This window comes from Pelecanus crispus, chromosome 11, assembly GCF_030463565.1.
Source record: "Pelecanus crispus isolate bPelCri1 chromosome 11, bPelCri1.pri, whole genome shotgun sequence".
In the NCBI taxonomy this organism is placed as follows: domain Eukaryota; kingdom Metazoa; phylum Chordata; class Aves; order Pelecaniformes; family Pelecanidae; genus Pelecanus; species Pelecanus crispus.
Genome location: NC_134653.1, coordinates 35,387,149 through 35,409,174, shown reverse-complemented (window position 1 = coordinate 35,409,174; position 22,026 = coordinate 35,387,149). Strand labels below are relative to the sequence as shown.

Below are 22,026 nucleotides of genomic sequence, written 5' to 3'. Positions count from 1 at the left end.
CAAGGACTGTAAGCAATGAATAAATTTTGAATTCTGACTGGCAGACTGATTAAACTCGTTGTTTTGTGATGTATTTTTCCTGAGAATCCTTAGAAAAATACTATGTGTACGTGTTCACACCTGTAAATAGGCACATAGTAAAACTATTCAGCTTTGTTAAAGTTGTTACATTTTGCTAAATGGGTGGGGAAAATGGTATCCGTATTGTTTAGAACAAACTATGCAGCCTTTTCAGATTTAATGTTGTATTATGTAAGAAATCACATAAAGTTCCATTTTTTCCTAGTTTTCAAATTGTGTTGAACATGGTTTGAAAACAGCTTTGATTAATAGAATATGATCCATGGTGATTTCCCATTGTCTGAGAGCCCTGCAGCTGAAAAGAAAGCCTTCATGACTTACCTGCATGCTTGTTCTCCCAAAGGAAGAAAGGCAAAGCATTGTCCCGATCTCTGTAAATGGGAATGAAGTGTTTTGAGGTGGGCATGCACTCGTAGATAATCTCAGTTAAGAAAGATTTGGTTGGACCACAGAAGGACCAACATACAGATTTGTACAGCTTTTCTTAAAAACTCACATAGGGAAAGCAGTGGCCCATAATACTTTGTTTTGGTTACCTCATAAATTTGTTTAGTGTTTATATATACACCATCTTAGTTTAACAGAAGATGAAAAATTGATTTTACAGTCTTACTTGAAGGCTGTAATATTATCTGTTTTGAAAACAGAACTTCTGGAGCATGAAGAGCTGTTTTTGAATGATGCTTCTGACATCCAACCCTTAAAATTATTCAGCATATTTTTCTTGTATCTGTCCTGATATTAAAAATTATCTTCTGTTTTCAAGTCCCTTATAATTTTTAAAAAATGTGCTAAACTTTGCATAGAGATTTCCAAAATTATACAACATATCAATATAAATTCTGTCTAATAAAATTACTCTGGGATAATTGAATAATTACTAATGTCACCAGAGTTCACACTTTTATTTTCAATATTTGCCTCTCTAAATGTGTTGCTTGAAAAGATGCCAATCTACAAAAAAACATTTAGCTTGTTGAGCTTTAGCTGATGTTATGCTTAGGTTCAGTACATTTCATCCTTCTTTTTTAGTGCCACAGGACTGAGTTTTTCACCTGCTGGGACACGACGTTACCATGACAACAGTTGATCTTGTTTGCTATTCTCTCCTCTTTGTGCATGACAAAAAGGAAAGCTTTTTGAGAAATGTTTGTGAAAGCTGATCTAACTAGTTGCATTTTAATTATCAGTGAAGAAGAACAAGAAATGCCTTGCTCTATTTCAGTAAGAATAAGAAATTTCTATTATAAGAAATAGCATGATGAACTTGACAATTTAATCAAAGTTGACAAGATCTCTCCATGAGCTAGTCCTGTATAAAAGCATCCACAACTGGTATGCTAGCAGAATGCTAACATACATGGTCTTTAGAAGATCCTGCAAGGGATTCTACTGAGATCTCCAAGTTCCCATTGCCGCTCACCAGTCTTCTGTATACCTTCTGTTGATCAGCAAATGGAAACCCTAATGCCTTAGTAGTAAATTGAACAGATGCTTTCTGGTGCAGCCTTATCCCTAATGAGCTCCAGTGGTGATCAAGAGCAACTTGTTCATGTTTTTTAGCTGATGTATTTTGTTTGTTCTGCCACTAGTGAAATCGAAGGAAGCAGAAAATGTGGATAGCAAGTTCCTTAGGAATTACCGCAAAGTGTGAGTGGAAATTCACACTTATGCAGGAACCACTAAAACTACACCATGCATTTTAATTATTTTTAAATATTTGGCAGCATTTCGTTTGACCTACAAAAATAAGTTAGATCGTTGGTACCTCCACTGGACTCAAGGCAAAAGAACAATTTACTACCAGTTGGAGATGTGAAACAAAAACCATGCAGTATGACGGTAAAATAAAAACAAAATATTTGTTAAGGGGGCAGTAGGGGATGTCCCCTTCAGACAGTGCCAGCTTGATACCAGCATTCAAATGGGGTTAATGTTTAAGCCACACTGTGTTTTCTTTGTGCCTTTACATAAGACCAGGGACCTTGTTCACTCCTTTCTCCCTTAGCAGTGGATAATTTAAGATTATTTTTTACTTTCTCTTTGGTGTAAGTTATCCCTGAAGGAACTAGAACTGTGCCATGGTAAATGAGAATTAGACCCTCTGTCTCTCAGATACATGGATTAATTTATTGTGTTGAGAAGTGAGTGTAAAAATAATTGAAAGAAAAACGCCTGAATAAATACTGATTTTCCTTCAGTCCGCAAATCAGATTGATTACCTTTCTAATACTGTCTGAGGGCAAGCACTGCTGTAATATTAAGTTTAATTCACTACTAAAGGCTGCAGAAATGTATTTTTACTATATCTTTGGCTATGGTTATGTTCCCAGTAGCTGGAAGTTACTTGACAGGTGGAACACAAATGTGCTTGTTTTTTAAAGGAAATACTTAGTAGTAGTTTGGCTAACTTGAGGTGAGGGGGTATCTTGAGGAGGGTAGAATGGAATAGACTAGACTGTTTCAGTTGGAAGGGACCTACAACGATCCTCTAGTCCAAGTGCCCGACCAGCTCAGGGCTGACCACGTTAAAGCGTGTTGTTAAGGGCATTGTCCAAATGCCTCTGAAACACTGACAGGCTTGGGGCAGTGCCTGCACAAAAGCTGAAGCACATTGTATCGGTGCTCCGGGTGGCTAAATTGGGAACAGCTGTGGTGTCGGTGGTCGAATTACTTTCATACGAAGGTTGTATTAAAACTTACGCCTATCAATAACTTTCGTATGGTCACTGATGAAAGCATTATCAATGTTGCATAATTTTATTTATTGGAACAGCCTTAGACTGAAAGTATTACAGTAGCATACATAAATAACTCATTATTAATGAGAATTGACCTCTCCCTTACCCCTTATTTTTCTGTGAAATTGATAGGCCTAAAATTACCTTGAATTGATTCTTCAGTTATCAGCTATACATTCGTATACTACTTTTCCACAACAATGTATGGTTTTGTCTTAAGCAGCTATCCAATAATAACATTTCATTGTAAATGCTGAGAAGGTTTAAAAGAGGATACTGAAACCAAAAGTTACGCAATTACTGTCTTTGCCTGTTGGATTAGTGTTGTTTGATACTTTCTGCAGAAGTTAACAAGAAAAAAAGTAATGCCACCTACCGCCAGTTAGAGACTTCATTCCATCTGTGTTGTGAACTGGAATTGTGCAAAGACATTTGGTCTTTTGCTTTTGAGTATAGAATCTAGTTGATGCATTCCACATACCTCATGGAGGAGGCAAGGCATGATAAAATACAAGCATAACAGCAAACACTAAATAATGCTGTTGTGGGGAATGTCTGCTTGTTTGCTGTCTTCATGATTACTTTCTTCAGCCGTGGTAGGTATAAAATCCAAAAGTAATCCCTTGAAGAGAACTTGCATATTTGGTAATTCATTGTAAACAGCTGCAGATAGAATGTCTGCCGTGTTATTTATTCACAAGTATGGATGCTATAATAAAACCATTGCACTTACACGTGTCCAATGGTATCACTTTACCCATTTGCATTATTAAAAGAGATGAGAGGGTGTTGTCATGTTCATACTATCTGCCATAGGTGAAAAAAATGAGATGGAGAGCGTGATGAACAATTTTCAGCCATAGTCTGAGCAGCAGCGAATCAAATATGGTTGCATGTGATTCTAATATAGGGGAATCTTCCAGAAGTTCAGGTGAACCTGATGTTTATCTGTCCTTTTCCTCTCTGATCCTGCAAAACATAGCAGTGAGTTCCCTAACGTGTAAATCAGTGTTCTTGTGGTGGTGATGGATTTGAGGTGGTAGAAAATATTGTATGGACAAGTTAGGAGAAACGGTTGCGTGAAAAGCTACTGTTCCAAAGGACAAGACAAAAAAAAATGGATTAAATGAGTTGGTAGCACAAAGCTTGTTATCTTAAGAGTCTTATTGAAGTGAAAAATAATACCATGCATTAATTGTTTGTGCTTCCTCCATAACATCTGGTCCTGGTCACTGTAGTGCCAAGACAGTGGTGATTTCCAAGTCCAATAAACAGTTCCCGTGTTCCTTATTTAGTAGTGCCTTTTAAGAAGTGCTATTTTTATATAGTGTTTCTTATGCTAAATTCAGCCTACTGATTAGAGGGGTAAAGCTGCATTTGTTTTCCTTTATTAGAAGAAAGCATAATTTGCATGGAAAATTTCCTATTTATAAAATGAAGAAAATAGAATTGTGATTTTATTTAAAATGCAAGCATTTCTGAGTAGATCTTCCTTTGTCTTAAGAGTAGCAGCAGAAAACACTTATGTATTCCTGTTAATATTCTCTGCAGAAAACGCTTACGTATTCCTGTTAATATTCTCTGTAGGAATTCCTTGGTTTTTAAATGTTAACATCATAAAATGTCAGACTACTTTCCTGTACTGCTTGCTAACATGTACTTCATCATGACAATTGAGAGGAAGGATCAAATGGGAATAGCAGAACACCTGAAAAAAAAAGTCTGTAGTTTGATTACTTTTCATTGCATTTAATAGTTTTCCACTAACTTATAGTTGTTTATTAGAAGTGCAGCTTTCTAACTATCAGAGTAGATAACTGTGGAAGCCACTACGGGATCGAACTGTCCCCTTCATGGGACAGGGAGGGGACATTCAGCATCTTTCAGTGCTTTCTTTGATCCCACTTTTATCTTACTGGTACGCATCCAAAGCTGACAGATATAATGGAAGTGGTGTCAGAACATTAACTACCAGTAGCAGAACAGCAGCATCTCTTGTGACTGCCATTTTTCCTGCTTGCTTCTGGTTCCACTTTGCTCAGTGCTATATTATATAGTGGTTAGAATTATACAGGACAGCCTGTATTTTTCTCGCATCGTCCACTAATTACAAAGAGAAGATCGGAAAGGTTTTAATGGCAGTTTGTTGTACAGTCTGTGCCTCAGCCTAGCTCAGTTAGCTTGTCCGTGTTGAGGTTCCTAAATTCCTAAATTCCTAAATTCCTGTGTATTATTCAGGATGAGTCAGCTTCGCCTTTAAAATCTAGCTCTTACAGAAAGAAAAAAAATGAATTGGTAGTGATGAACCTGACCTTAGAAATGAGTCATTTACAGGGCAAAAATACATGAGAAAAGATAAGAAGGTTCTTCATTTTTCCATTTTCTTTAAGTACCTGTAGACTAGAGGTTTTCACTTTTCTCTTGAATTAATTCTATTCCTGTATCATCTATCATCAAAATAGAGAATTATCACAAGGGATTATAATCAGAGTGTTCTAATACAGTCATTCCAGGTTACTGGCAAAAACGAGTCTCAAAGAAAAAGAGCTACAAATAAATGAATAGTATATAACATTTTTTTAAACAAAAATAATTGATGGATGAGCAAACTAGCACACAGGGCAACAGATGCCTTTCTCCAGGCAATGTAGAACCTTGTTACCCAGACAGTGGTGTCAGATTGTATTAAATCTACAGAAGTCATCCTCCTACTGTGAATTTTTATAGTCGGTCCTCATATCCATAGGAGAATTTCTACTTTTGCTCTGTTACGAACACACATTTTTGCCTTCATTTCTGAACTTAAAAAGATGCAACTAATATATAAGGTAACACAGTTTACTTTTAATGTCTTTTACTTTTAAGTTTTCATGGATATTTCCTTATTAATCGTCTCATGTTTTGTGAAGTACGTGCTGGTGTGTGAGCCTTTAAATCCATGTAGTGCTCTGGGCATCCCTTGAGAAATGGCACGCTGCAGGACTGCTTGTGTTTACATACGTTTTGGAGGGCTGTCAATTTTCTCATTCAGTTTACTTCGCAGATTCTGAAAAGATCATCCTTAGTGTTGTTTCCTTAAATCAAAAAGCCTATCTGAGCTGAGAATGCCTGAAGCATTCCTTACATCCAGCAGAAAATATCCTTGCTGTTTGGAATTTTGTCTGACATGCTAAAGACATTTCAGATTCTTTTTGCAAATTATGCTACTTATGGTCCTGACCTGAATGCAGCTTGATTGACATACCACCACATATGTAATATACGTAAGTATGGTTTACGCGTCTTGTACTCAACTTAGTAGAAAAGCTTAAGCAAGAGCAATCTAAGCTCCGTGCAACTTCTGCCTACATACATTAGAAAAAGGTCGGGTTTGGTTTGTTCTGTAAGTTGATGCTAATCTGTGACAATACTTTCAATTTTTTCTAGGGGAAGGTGAAACAGTTCTACATACAGCTTCTATTGTTTCTTTCATTAATTAATTAATTAATTAATTTCATTAATTTCATTAATTTTCCACATTCATTTCTCTGTAAAATTTTTGGATGCATGCTAGACTAGTAATGAAACTGCTTCAAGCCCCTGATTTTTTTAAATGGGTATGGGTATTGTGTAGCAACATAATTAGAAAGGGGTTGACAGACTGTTCAACTAATAATTGAAACCCAGTGTCAAGACTGTGAAGACTGGTGAGAAGCTTTTTTGGAAGTATGAAGTACTGCTTCCTTTTCACTTGCATATTAGTCTGCTAACATTCAGTCAGCATTTGCCTTTATACTGTGTCTTGGACTAACTGGCTTGATGAGTTCTTAATCTTCACTCTACTTGTCTTTATAACCAGCTGCAGTGGATTGATTTGCATAGGTTAAATGGTAGACCTCATTTGACTCTAGTAAAACGTTGCTTCTTAGGCACAATTTAATTGTCAGAATTGTTACATACAGTGAATAAATGAAGAACAGGGGAGAAGGCAGCAGGGGAAAAAGGACCAAACTCGTATTAAATTTGTAAAAAGAAGTCAAGAGCTGTTTGTATAAAAAATAGAAAGGATGAGGGAAGAGTGCATGGTAATGTTTGTTTGTTTTTTGGACCGGTACTGGTTTATTGTCAAGAAGTTTAACAATCCGAATCATGTCAAGCTTCAAAATAAATGGCAAAATCCCACAAAATCTCCATTTAGGTGCAGGCAATAACAGAGTGATGCCTCTTTGCATGTTCCCTTTAGAATGTGGTAGAGTTATTAAATTGAGAGTGGGGAAGGCTGTAGCGGAGAATCCTTAGCATTCGCAGGCAAGCTGGAGGCAAGAAGCACATATCCAGGCTACTGCCAGTAAGTCTGTCATTCGTGATGGCTGCCCTATGTATTTGCTGACCTCTTCTTTCTGTTGACTTGGAGGTTCTGTTTGGAATTGGCACTTGTAAGAGCTGAAGGGAGAAGTGTTGCCCTGTTGTTAATGCATTCAGAGCTAGCTGCCAAGTAACGGAGAGAGAATGGAAAAATATGCTATTTATTTCAGTATAGCATCTTAAGGAAGTGTAACCTTCCAGTGCAAGAAGAAACATAGCTGGGATTTTCAAAAGGCATCTGTCTCCCTTAAAAAGCATTTGAAGTTTCAAAGCTCTTTCAGGATCCAACCATAAAATCTTAATGAAGACAACTCACAACACAGTGAAATGATAATCAAATATGTTGGATTCCTCACCAGATGAACCCCCCCCGGCCCCCGTCAAATGGGCGTGTACACAAGGGTGGTATGACAGCACTTTTGAGAAGAGCAGCCATCAACTGGCAACTTGCAGAGACTGACTGTGGGCCAATAAGGATTTATACCAGAAATTTGGGGTTTCTGGTTTGTACATGGAAGAAAACAGTAAAAATGTCATTTTCATCTACATGACTGGAATTCCCTTTTTTAATGTATGATTGCCTATTCAGTGGAGTTTAGTTCTGGGGTACCTGGGATTAACTTTGATCTTTTTTGTTGAAGGTTTATATTTAACTAATCTGGAAAATATTGAGGTGGGTATTGTTAAGGGACCAAATCACTGAAGTCAATGGGTTAGACAGAAAATCATGAACTGCAGTGATGCATAACTGTCATTTGCAAAAATCCAGGTGGTGTTTCACAGCCACAAGAGAGGAGATGGTAAGGAGATGGATAGTAAGTACTGTAAGCATGTTTCTCCAAGTAAAAGTTAGCATCTGGAAATATTCAACACTGGAAAAGCGGGCCATGAGGAATTTTGAGAGAGAACGTAACTGTTTGTTGAAGTACTATTCATGTATACTACACAGAAACTAGCCTGCGCTCCCCTTCGGGCAGCAGTATGTGCACATCACGGGTTGCCTCCGGGGACATGACTGATCACACTGTGCAGTGGCTGAACTACTGCAGCTGAAGCCACCAGAGCTCTGCTGCCAGAGCCCTTGTTGTAGGGTTCATTGTTGTTGAGAGATGACTCCAGTTCAACAAATGAATGAAGCTAATACTGTGGGAATTTCCGAGTTGACAGTAATTATGACTTGGATTGGTTCCAGAAGACACGGCCCAGTAAAGGAACTTGGCTAAAATTTACAAGGCTTTCCTTCAGTTTCTGGCTTTTACCACATGTTATTGCGCCGAGGCCTTTGATAAGTCATTTGTTCTTTGTTCCTTAATGCATTTTCTGAGCGCAAGCAATCTAAATATTATAAGTGTGCATGTATCTGTGTCGCTTCCAAACACACTGATAACACACACAAATACATTATATCCTTATTGCAAATACTGCCAGTGGAAACTTTGCACCTGAGTTTTAGTAGCTGGGTCTCTATCTGTGTATTTTTTAGGCTAGAAGTGTGCCAGTAATTCCTGCTACCGTTTCAGGTGATTCTTGATCTTTATGGACTTGGTTGGGATGGGGAACGTAGGCGGTGCTTTGTCCTGGCAAATGCGAAAGAATACTGAGAGAAATCACCAATATGATCAACAGAGATATGTGAAAAGAAATAGGCTTATAACTAAGGACCGATGAAAGTGGGATAGTTCCTGCCCTACTTCTGTTCATCGTTGCAAATAACACGATAAAAATGTATTTTCTTCAGGTAGGACTAACAGCCAGCCCAGTTGCTGTGCCACCTCTCATAAACTGTTTCCCATTCTGGAGAATTTAAGTAGGGTGTGAAAGATGCTGGCCTAGATTGCCATCAATTACTCCTCCTCTCCTCCTCCCCTCCCCCCTTTCTGCTGGCTTTCCTTTCAATAACATTATTAAAACCTGGTAACTTATTGTCACTTGTTCCCTGTTCAAGTCAGCTGAGCAGTATCGATTTGTAGCAAATACAAATTGGTCCATTAAAATCAATGTCAAATCTGGCTTGACAAAAGCCTGCAGTTGTAAGGGTTTCCGAGCAGGTAGTGTCGCTTATTTTCACCTCGTAAAGCGCAGAATAGACACACAGTGCTTTACAAGTGACTTTCAGCTATTAATAGGATGCAGTGATTTATTTGCATATCCAAGGAACTGTTCTGTGCAGTTTGTTGATATTATAAAAATATTTACTGATTTAATTCACACCTTTGCAAATGCAATGTGAGCTAAGAAATTCTTCTCATTTTGGCCCTCAGAACTGTCTAGCGTCTTTTAGGGCCTGACAGCCACTTTTAATTGCACCCGGAACAACAGATTTAACAGACGTGAGAAATTATAATTGCTGAGCTCCTTATGTGCGAGGTGGTAGGTATATCTGCAATCAGGAGACTGAATATTCTGCAGTTTGTCATCTTAGTTTAGTTCAGTGCAGTAGCACGTACCACTTAGCCAAGAGAACGGCTTCCCGCAGATGATGCGATGTTCTGATATTGTACCATGATGGTGCTGTAACATGTCAACATGTTCAACTTAAGCTGAACTAGTTTTCACTATCCTTCGTTTATGTACAAATTAATTATCAGACTGGCATTCCAGGTGTGGGTAGAGGTGCAGTATATTCTGCAGAATTGATAGATACGTTAAAATCGCTGTTGCTCAGAATGGCCTTTTCTGTGGGAAATGTTTTATAAAACTGACATTTTATTTGCATTTTCTATAGAAAAAATTATTCACATAATCATACTATCTGCTTAGCTGACCCAATAAATTTTGAGCCCAGTGGTTAATTTCAACCAGGTTTGGGTGTCACACCTTCTTAGATATCAGGCAAGTAGCCAAGGCAGAGGTTTGTAAGCTTCATTAGTTCTGATGTGCAGGTAATGAAGCTTAGGAAACAATTTAGATAAACAGTTTAACAACTTTTGTTCACTGAAAGTTGTTTCATTGTTCATTTGCTAGTTTTCTGTTCAAAACATGGATCTTGTGTGCACAGAGTTTTGAAATTTTTAAGAAAGGTATGCTTAAAATAGCAAGTTTTTTGGTTTAAGTAGTATGAAAAACATTTAAATATCAGAATCTTTAAATTCCTTTTTTAGGGCCTACATTAGTAAATCAAAAATTGGCAATTTAATTTTTATTTCATATTGAGAATTTTAGAGAGAAATTATGATAAAGCATTACTTGAAGAGTTTTTCTTAAGACGTCAGAGAAATTAGTAGAGAAATCTGCTGATAGTGTGGATTCTAATGGTGAAAAACCATAAATTATTTCAAATCACTCAAAAGTGGCCCCAGTTTTGCCCATTTTAGTATAGTTTTTGGCAAATATAACCAATGTTGTTAGAATATAATGTATAATGCACACTGTAGGATGGAAAGGTTACAGATTGCCCAGCATGACTGATTGCAACTTTTATAAGGAAATAAATTTAATTGAATTGGACAACTACCTCTGTGAACTTGTGCAAAAAAGGAAATTGTCAGAAATATCAGAAGATGCTGCTGGTTTTTTCTGAGCTGCATGTATTTTGATTTGTGTGACCAGACAAAGCATTTCCACTCCTCTGGTTTGACCTTTGACTGTATATTTGAGTTGTATTTACTTTTCCTTTTTTCCTTCTTATAGTGCTGTCTAAATAAATAAAAATACATTCCTGAGGCTGTAGTTAATACCTTGACCTTTAGGCATAGGTAACTTACCTTTTGACTTCCATCTGCATTTCTGATTTGCCTGCCACTGTAATACATAGATGCTCTGCCCAGATTCTGATAATGTTTGTATTAGACTGTGTATATATATACATATATTATAAATAGATATACATTATAAGCGAAGTGAAGTATGTGAATATAAAAATGTGTACATGAGTATACATTCCAGCTGTTGGCTTTTGCCCTCAAAATGCCTTCTGAAGACCTAAGTTTGATAGCATGACTTTTTTTTTTCCTGGGAGCCAAGTCTCTTTCTCTTCCCGGCTCTAAGTGAGGCAGCCAGGTTTGAGCTCTTTGTTACATCCACAGGGAGATTTTTTTATTATTATCTTTATAGACACCAGGCCTGTGAAGTCAGGTCATCTCTCTTTGCCTGCACATCTTTAATCAGATCATCTACTGAAAACATGTGGTCTTGCGATAGAGCCAACGGTAATTGCAAGCTGATCTGCTGCTTCTGCACCTTCAGCGCCTTTGGCTCTGTGCCTGATTTTACTTTTAATAGTTTGTTAATACCAAATAATGCAAAAACATTGCTTTCTTAAGCACTTAATAGGATGTACTGTAATGGAGATAAATGGTCTATAACACTCTTTACTTGTGTTCTAGGAAAATGAACTGAAGGATGCTGTGCAAGAAAAGAATCGCCTGAGCCTTCAGTATGCAAGTGTGTCCCACAAAGCACTGCAATATGACCAGGTAACGTCATGGGCACAGAACTCATACATTCATTTCTTGCAGAAATCAGGCTGCAGAGTGGATAGAAGTGGATTGTATAGTAATTTTTTTCTGATTTGCTTGCTTCTACTTGAGAACAGAATATATTTTAATGAAAAATAAATTACAAAAATTTATTTTATGAACAGATGTTATTTTCAAGTGAAAATTTAAGACATGCTGGTAGACTTTAGAGAGGTACATTATTTCTCGGATGCGTATTTTCTTACTATTGAAAATTGGCATTAGGTTTTGGTAAAAAGACTTTTTCAGTGATTTTGATGAGAATTGTTTGAAAACTTCTCTTCTTTTTCTGCCAAATACTGATAGAAATAATTGCTGTCTAGGAGGTTTTTTCCCTACCCTTCTGCATTTTTTCTTTGCATTTTTAAATTTCTCTCTAATGTGTTGAAAAGCTCCTGTCCAGCAACAGATGTCCAAAACTCTACTTAGCTGTTATTTCCCCTGTAGCACAGCACACGGCATAGTCTCAGCTGTCCCAGGTCCTGATACAAAAACTGGTTTAATAATAAGCATTTTTCTTCAAATTTTTTTTTTTTTTTTGGGTGCCTGTTATGGGACAAAACATGTCTTTCTGACTACAGCGTGATAATATCTATGGCAAATATTCCATGGTGTGACTGGCACGGGAGGAGAGGCTGATGTGCCTTACCTCACCACATATGCATTCAGTGGAAGAAACATCATGAACCAGCCACTTTACAGAGCTACATTTAGCTAAAAATAAAACTCCAATCTGGGATTTCTACAGGGCTTAAGTGAGTTGCTCGGCAACCTCATTCAAACCAGAAGAGCTGTAACTCACATCGGCTCTGATGAAAGCCCATCCTCAAAGCTTGCAAAACAGTGGTGGCTGCGTGCTTTGATATCTCTGACGTGCATGTGTCACGGAGTAGCCCACTGCTGAATTTCCAAGCCAAAGGAGGTCTGATTAAGTCCCTGAGACAATGCAAATTACTAAAATTCAGAGATGGCATGTATGTACTCTACATGTATGTACTCTACATTTTGTGTGTAGCACCTGGTATCGAAGCAGACCTGAAATTTCCTGTTGCTGAGGAATTTAAATTGTTTTTATATAAAAAGGCAGTATAATAATGTTTTATGATAGGAGGAAGCCATGTGTATCATAGCATCACTTAATTTTATTCATCATCTGTCTAGAATTTCTCCCTTCCCTAATGTTTTTTCTTTATTGTTGTTTACCCATTGCCTTTACTCTTTACTTCACGAGGCACATAAGTCTTACTTAGGCAGTTTTATATTCTAGCTGACACAGGAATAGCATGCAGCATTAATGCAGTGAAGGCTCAGTACATTGGTGACGCTAAAAATATTAGCCCTTTTATTATGAGAAAGTGAAGAACTGTGCGGTTAATAATGCTTTATTATAGGTAATGTTTGTCTCTTACACTAGTGAAGCGCTTGAGGTACATTGAAAGAGCTAGTAAAAGCAATATAAAATATAAAGGTAAAATGTCAACCTTTGACACGTTAGTCACTAAGCTAGTAATAAAATTACCTTTTCCTATTGTAGTGTCAGAATTTGTCATACTACGGGTGTTTGTTTCCTCAAATGTGTTAAGCACTGTGAGAGGCACAATGCAACAATTCTGGATGCCTGTGCTACTAATTTATGTCTCTCAGCCTCAGTAGGATCAAAGACTTGCTTTAAGTGTGCCCTCTCACTTTTAACAATTTTAACAATATGCATCTTTGCAGTATTAACATTCAAGTAACCTTGTGTTTTCCTTCTTGCATAACAGGCTTTCTGAGGGAATTACTTGGGTTTTTCTGTTTGGTTTGCTTTGGGTTGTTGGGGTTTTTTTTTACCACACACAATGAGGTTGAGGATAGATTAGATTGTAGTTTACTATTCAGAAAGTGTGAAACTATACAACTTTGGACGTGGAGGTCGGTGCAGAATTCTAACAGAGTTAGGGCTCAGCCCTGAAGGGGAAAACCTGCCTAAAATAATTTATTCTCTTTCACCCTTGAGAGCTGGCCTGGAAAACAGGCCAACTTTATCCAAGCAAATGGGGCTGGAGGAGTGTTTATGCATTCTGTTATGTAGCACAGATAAAACTACTGCTCATTTTTGCACAATGTAGTTGCTGAAGTTTTATTCTAGAAAGGAGTAGGTACAAGGCTGGCTACCTTTAAATCGACAAAATAAAGCTAAAATTGTACATAACTTACACGATTTAGTTTTGGTCCTCTGCATCAGAGAAACAAAGTTGCATTCCTGGAGTGGAGTACTTGTGGAAAGATTTTGTGTCCTTAAGGGTGCTATGACACCAGGCTCTGACACGTTTTCCCGCTCATCTGAATGTATACGGGCTAGTGTTTTTATGTAAAAATAGAATAGGCATTATGCGTTCAGCAGTTATTTCCACAGTCCCTGAAATCACACCGTTTTCATGGCAGTTTCTGAATAATGTTTTCTGAACGATGTCAGTTTGAGAAATTGGCAGGTCACTAATGTCTAGAGCTAAGGCAAATGGTGGGTTATAAGGCTGATGGAACCTTTCACCAATGAAATAAAACGCTGGGTGGTTTTCCTGTGCTGGTTTTCAATAACTAGTTTCTGTTCAAGTGTTCAGGAAGTGGCAGACACTTTAGCAGTATTCTGGCCTTCATGACTGACTCAAGTGAGGGCACATTTAGCGCGTGTGGAGGTACGGGGTGAAAAAGAAATTGGTTGATGCATTGAACAGAGAAACATCACAGATCAAAATGTTCCCTGTTTCTGTCATGAAATGAGAACTGTTTATGGTGGCACTCTATTTAGGTCAACTGTTTTTGCCACTGGGAACATTGATGTTTTGATGTGCTCTGTGTGTAATTCAAGTTCACGTATAACCCATATGTTCTTAAACAGCCTGCTTGGAGAGAGCATTAAATTCACATTTAAGAACAAATGTTGTCTAAGCAAGAAAAAAAGCAAATGATAGACTCATCAAGTTTTATGCTGCCTTATGGGTTATATAAATGCGTATATCACAACATTCTATGTGATACACACTCTTCAGAGGAAAAAGTCCTGGCAGGGATGTCCTGTAGAAATATTAAGAGTTATCAGTGTTGCTGGAAGTAACAAGAGTAATTAGCAGAAGGTGGTTGGTACATTTGGTTGTGTTCTTTCCAACCTGCAAAATGAAAATATACACAGAACTTCGATCAAAAGACCAAAAGAGAAAGTAGAGAAATTACCAGAACTATTTGTGTATTCCTAAACTTTAACTAATTTAGCTATGGGCTTTCAGATCCTAAATGAAAGATCCTGAGATGTGTAAAATATCTACAGTTCTACCTGTCTCTAATTCATCTCTTTCCAAAATTACCTTAGCAGCCTGATAGATACCATTTGTTCCGATAGCCCCTTCGCTGCCAGCAGGGAAAAACACATAGCAGAAAGGTACCGTGCTCACTAACCCCCCAGAATTATTCAGGCTATGATGACTAGTAAGTTTTAGAAAATGCTTTACAAAGGTAGTCAGTTGGTATCAACTGTTTTAGAGACAGGAAAAACTAAAGCCTGAGGAAAATAACCTTTCCTTGAAACTTGTTCAAAATATTGTACTTCATTCATCCTCAGTAAATTAACTGAGAATCACAGACAATAACAAAATTGCATCGTTGATGGTGATACCTCATTGCTTCCTTTTTCCACTCCATTATTCTTCAACAATTTACATTGACTGATCTGAAATACAATACAAAGGATGCAGGAAGTTAATAGATTCTGAAAATCCATTGTTTAATAGTTTCCTTAGTTATAAAGAAATGAGGGAAGAGGAAAAGAAAAATCTGTGCACAGAAAAAAAATCCTGAGGTTGACAATAATTGCATCAGTTCTTGTGGAAAACATGATTTGTTCCATTTTCCTCTTTCTTTTTTCTAGTCCACTGCACTCTAAAGAGCCCTCTTACAAAGATGAATACAAGGGCTGGCTGCAACCATTTAGATTGTTTGGACCATGGCAAAATTTGCAAGTTAACAAACTGGAGCCAGAAGGCAAACAGGCTGAATCAGTTTCCAAAACATCGCTTTTGAAAATGTCCAGGAGATATCCATGTCAGAGATTGCTTAATGCCATTCATTCTTTAAAAAAAAAACCCACCAAGAAATTAGGGTAATTACATTGAAAAAAAAAAAAGTGCTTGTCACTTCCTTAACGGGAGTTAGAAGGAAACATGAGCTGCACCAAGATTAAAGCCTATGCCTTATCCCGGTACTTCGTACCGCTCTGCCTTGCCTTAGTCAGTAATCCTGCCAGCGTTGTTTATGCTTCTGCACTGTGTTGCAGTTAACAAAGGAAAACAAATGCTTCTCCGAACACTGTCACTAAAAATATTATGGCATGCTCTTTTGCTTTCTTACCTTCCATCAACATTGCAGGGAAGTGGAAGTAGTATGCGAACATTATGTATTTTTTTTACCTAGGTGTTTATTGCTGGTGGATTTTCATTCTTAATGTAAAAATTGACGTTTCTGATATCATGCAAGCTGTCACAATTCTGTTGTCCTGCATCAATACAAGGCATAACGTCATAAAATGATCAGGGATAAGAAATCAAATTTTCAGCTGATCTGAACTGAAGAAAGAACTTTTCCATGGCAGGATAAAGTAGTTTAATATTGTATTTTCTTATTTTCTATGTGTGTTTAGGAAGTAGTCACTATCACTGATGATTCACAAAATCCTGTAAAAAAAGACTTAGGCGTACTGAAATGGTTAAGCTAGCACCAAGTAAATTAAATTGGAAAACAAATCCTACCTGATGAGTATCTGATCCTTTAAAAACCTTCTGTATGCAAATATTTAAGGGAGAGCATGGGTTTTGTTGCAGAAGAAATACTATTTTTGAATTGTAGACACACTGATTTCAAATGTTAGCCCAGGCTGGTCATGTATATTTGAGTTTATTCTGGTCAATTTACACTAAAGAATAGTCCAGAAAAACGTACATGTGAGTTACATTTCTATATATGTGTTAGATCTCTCTCTCTTTATATAGCACACCCATCTCTGATGCCTATGAGATCCAGAGAAATTAGGAATTGTTTGATTGTCATTTATTTTGTGCATTATATAGTATCTTTATTTAACTTTGCGTAACTTACACATAACTACAGTTTGGTTGCCAGATCATAGTCGTTGTCGAAAGAAAATGTGTTTCATACATACAGGTATATGAGACACACAATTTCCTCGGTGAATATTCCCTTCCATTTTTTATGCTTCTTTCCTATTTTCTTTGAACTTTTTTTCCTTTTTCCATTTTAACATGTAGAAATGTTTGTGTCAGTTATAGTTTTCCCTTGATTAATTAGCTGTTTGGACCATAATCACATTTTAATTTTTCTAGGTAAAATCAGACTATGACCATCTTAGAGAAACCCTTCTCAGAGTGACCAAAGAACGAGATTTGGCTGTAAAGGGAAAACACCAGCTCCAAGCCAAGCTGGAGAACTTAGAGCAGGTCCTAAAGGTATGTATAATGCCGTAATGTCCAACGATCCAGTACTTCTATTGCTTGTTTAATATTCCTGATGTTCATTCAGTGAGTCACAGAAGCATAAGTGCATTGCAAACTAGGGGACTGAATGCCCCGATTAGTTATGATAAAATGTATGGAATACAGTAGACCAAGTACCTATAAGGGATCTCAAACTATCAGAGGAGAGACATCTTTGGAGACCTTTATCAGACACTTTGTAAGTAATTGGACGTATGTTTTCACTGTACAGTTAATGGAGGTACGTCAAGACGAGAAGAAAAGGATGAGAAGTGACTGTGCTGATGTAGGAAATACGAACACCTGCCAAGATATTTTACTTTAAAGAGGGCTATGTCTTCCCATCTCACTTGATGCAAAATGTTATTGTGGCCTTGTGAAACAAGCTGTAGTTACCAGCTCGTATTGCCTGTGCAAAGTGCATCCCATGTCGGGACAGGGTTGCAAAACCTGCTATTGTTTTATTAGAGAGGTCTTATTTAGAAAGAATTATAGTGCATGGTACATAAAGACCTTTCTTTTAATGTGCTTCTAGAGAAGCTTAGTATGTTGGTGTCTAGCCACGCTTGTTTTGTAGATACACAGTTGTTTTCATGTCATTGATTTGCTGCTTCCTTTCAAACTTAGAAAAATTCAATAATGCATTTTGAATCCTAAGTATGTTCTTCACTAAAAGTTTCACTGTTTAGTTGAAGATACTGTCCTGCTTCTGTTTTCCTGATTATTGTGCATAATGCCATGGGACAAACTGATTCTATGAAATAGTGGAATTCCCCAGGTGAGATCCAGCTGAGATGATGGGGTAGAGTAAGAATAAGATTCAGTTGGAAAATGGAATCAACCAAGACATTATTACTTACCAGCTAATTCCAGGGGCCAATAATTTGCGTATGTTGAAACAAAGCACAAAAAGAGTTCTAGTGGTGGGAAGGAAGCAGTGCTTTGTTAGGAAACAGCCACATTCCTGAAGTGTCATTGATTAAAGATGGAAGTTAGTAATTTGATAAGCCAAACCTGATAGATGGATCAGGAGTAATGGAGAAGGGTCTGAAAGGTGCCTTACAGACAATGAGCTCATGTCCAATGTGATGGGGTAGAGGGAGCCAGTGGAAGGAAGCATATGGTGTGGTAGAAACACTAACTGGTTTGAATGGGCCACTGTTCCCAGGTTGTCTTAGCTGTAGAAAATATGGAAGTTGTGATGTGGAAAACAGCCACCAAAACATGCTTTGAAGAGGATTAAGCAACTAAGATTATTTAAAAAAAAAAAAAAAAAAAAAGGAAAAAAAAAGTCATGTGGTTACAAGTGTTTGCATCAGTGGAGGAACTGCACTGGTGAGGACTACAGTGAGAATTCCTGAGAGAGAAAACACTTGTAAACACTTGCCTGTACTTCAGGCCCTTCAGAAAAACAAAGGATGTGTGTCTGGTTAGAATGGAGCATTGATCCAGTGCTGAAACTTGTTTGACAGACTGCCAAAGAGCTGCTTATTTTTCATCTTCTCAAGCCCAAGGTTTTCCTTTTTCAAACCATTGAAGTGGCTACTAAAGGAGGAATGGATGTCCTGAGAGTAGGAGGACATGGAAATGAAAATGAGTGGTCTGAGATCTTAAATTTTGAGCAAGACTTTTCCTTGCAGAATGTTTGAATAATGCTAAGTGGCTCCAGCCAATGCTTGTCAGAAATACAATCACCTATTTAAAATTGGATTTGTTAATGATTTTGACATGCATCGGACGCACTCTAAAAGGGGAAAAATAGTTTTGCTGTTGACTGCAATAGAATAGATACAGGCTTTTGGAAGTGATTGTAGTGATGAAAATGGCTATCTGTCTGAATTTTGAGAAGGACAGAATTTATTTTTGGCTTGTTGCACTAGTAAATACATTGTTGAAACCCTCTCTCAAGCTTTATTTGATACTGCTCAAGAGGTGAGGAGAAGGCATTCCAGCTACAGGTGGAAATAAAAAGTGGTTATAAGTCATGAGCCTCCAAAAGACTGTGGGGTTATCAAAAGTAAGCCGACTGCTCCGTAAACCAACTTACTCCAGCAGCTTCTGGAAACATGAGCTGTTGAAATCATAGGCAATGCCAAAAGGAGTTAACTGTTCTGTGTATTGTTGTGCAGTGAATTATCAATATCCTATTTACCAGTCAATAGGTAGCACTGATGGAATAAATCTAGAATTTTGTGCAAATAAGAATACATGTACTGGGAGAGGAAAATTAAACTGCTTAATTGAATAGAAGAGTGATACACTGTTATCTGTCTTTAGGCTAATACAACTTTCCCCAGGAATAAGTAGGAAGTTTTTCTCTAGCAATGGAAGATAATTTACTTTTTCTGTTATTTCTTTCCTTTTCTTCTGGGGAATACAAACCTGACAGTTCCACAGACCTTTATCACTAATTTCTTATTTTACTGTGAGCTGTGTGCTGGTACCTATAGAGAGTAGAATCAACACCTAGAAACCATTTCAACAGATACGGCTTGCCAGTGCTCTCTATATAATGATAGTGGGATTCCAGCTTGATAGCTGCAGAAATTCACTTCTTCAAGGAGTGTGTAGTAGAAAGATAAGAGGAAAAAAGTCTAAGAAGAAATGAACTGTGAATTCATGGCTCATAAAACAGCTGAGGATTAGACTTTGCTCTAAGTAAATTGGCATTAGTTCTCATTTCATCAACTCAAAATACAAATCATTATGTCTCGATTCCTACGCTGCTAAAAAAAACCCCACTTTAACGAGCAATAAAACTCCTTTTCTTGTACCCTGTTCAGATACTGGTTTTCCTAGGCTAGTATGTTTTTGAACACTTGAAACTTGTCTAATGACAGATTGTGTTTTACTTTCTTAAAACAAATTAAAGAACATGCTTTCTTTTTGGCCATACCAAAAAATATTAATTTCTCCACTTTTTAATTAGGATATCTACTGGCATTTGACTTAATGATTCCTCCAAATTTCTTCTGTAGACTAGCTGAATCTGGGTATTTGACTGATTTTACTTAACTTCTACTGAAATAACACTTCTAATGCATGTGGGGGAAGCTTTCTGTAAATCTCACTGTTCTGCTTTAAGAACTCCTTCAAAAGTTTTCCTTCACTGAAACAAAATTATCTGGTGAATATAGAGACCCTGGCTTTTCATGTCTGGTAGTTCTCTCCTTTGAGCAGAAGCCTTCTGAGCTGGCAGAGTACCTTGAACAGACTTGAAACCCTAAATCTCCTTTTTAGCATTAAACCATACCCAAGCAGATGCAGTTAATTGTATATTTCATGTGTGTCCTCATATGCTCGGGAAATTAGTAGTTTGAAAAAATGGTTTGCAGCCTTCCAACTATTGGAAAGTTTTGAGCAGTATTTAGCCTAGCTGCCCTGTCAAAAGAGAAATTCAGTTACACTTTCTGTTATCTCAGGATGTATCAACAAAGCAGAAAAGGGAAGATGAAGAACTGCTGAATTAGCTAACTTCTGAGAATCTTCACAGTGCCTCTCACACAGAACAGTTCTGATTTTCTGATGTGTTCAGCCAGCTTTTCCCATTCATTCCACTGTAATGGTGCCCACCCATCTGCAAGCACAGATGACAAGTCCTTTGATCAGAGTACTTGGGTGGGAATTAAATTTGCTCCCCATTCAGCGTCATGTATGAGTTCTGTCTCATAAACAAGCCTTTAGTACTTGAAAGCCCTTTGAGTTTGTTCTAGCTTTAACCAGTTGCACATTTTAGAACTGTGAAAGTCACTGCTCTAGGAAAGAATGGGTTTCTCCGTTTTGTTTGCAGCTGTAGGTAGTACGGTGCAACCACTGAAACGGTTGGAGCAAGGATGGGCTATTCATTGTCAAATCCCCTTGCTGCCCATGAGGAAGCTGGAAAAACAAGAATTGTTTGAGCAGGTCCCTTAAGTGCTATTTCAGAAACAGTTTCTACTATACGGCTGTCTAGCTTTATAGTTTGAAAGAAAACTGAGACATATGCAACATCCCCAGTTCATTCTCTGCCACATAGCAGGATTCTTGCCTTTGATCTCAAAGACACTCTGAAAAGGTTCCTTCTTCATACTTTCTTTGAAGGATAGAGCGTTATTTGCCAATTGTTTTGAAATATAAAGTCCTTACTGTATTTTTTCTGTGCTCTTTTAGATGTGGGTTTGTTTTGTGATGTTAGGGTAGCATCATTAGGACCTCTAGAAAGCGTGCGAAAGGGGAAGTGCAAATTTTACATGTAGAAGGTTCTAACCTGCCTCACGTTAAGGACAGCAATAGCATGGACAAATGGATTGCCACCACCTACACAAACCATGGCAACGTGTTCATTATGGAAGTCAATCCTGAAGGAAGATGCAGAAAGAATTCAGCAGCTCAGAGCTTTCTCCCTGCTGTTCTTCTAGTGATCTCTGCAGTGCTCCTCCACTGCCCTAACCTATTCCCCTCAGGCTTGGAAGAAGAAATGACAGCAGCTGATGTGCAGATAGCAAGCGCAAAACAGATTTGCAGACAGAACCGATTTGTGAGCAGAGTGGGAGGGGCGGAATTGCTTCTGGGTTGGGGGAGATTTAATTGCTATGCCAGAGGAGGGACAGATGGGGTGAAGAGATCCTTGCTGCTTTAAATGCAAGTAGATCGTGACAATACTAAAATGACTGAGAGATACTTTTAGGTTAACGTAGATGATCAAATGGTCTTTTCTGAACTTAAAATCTGTGAACTGTAGATCATTAAACACATATTTTAGGAAACAGAGAAATTAAAGCTGGGGAGAATCACAGATCATGTATCACAATCTGTTTCTTCATTACATTTTATAGATTTGCTATATGGTCACGGTATTAATTATTTATTGATCTCTGCAAAGGACTAAAAATCTTCTGTAGTAGC

The 22,026-nt window shown here is 37.6% G+C and overlaps 1 protein-coding gene across 1 annotated transcript in view; it reads left to right on the top strand.

Moving 5' to 3' along the window:
- Nucleotides 1–17,467, top strand: part of LOC142594579 (uncharacterized) — a 101,336-nt gene extending 83,869 nt beyond the window's left edge. Inside the window, exons 7-9 of the mRNA XM_075718982.1 lie at nucleotides 11,492–11,581; nucleotides 16,993–17,115; nucleotides 17,375–17,467. Coding sequence (XP_075575097.1) covers nucleotides 11,492–11,581; nucleotides 16,993–17,115; nucleotides 17,375–17,467 — 306 coding nt within the window. The remainder of the gene's footprint in view (nucleotides 1–11,491; nucleotides 11,582–16,992; nucleotides 17,116–17,374) is intronic.
- The last annotated feature ends 4,559 nt before the right edge of the window (nucleotides 17,468–22,026 follow it).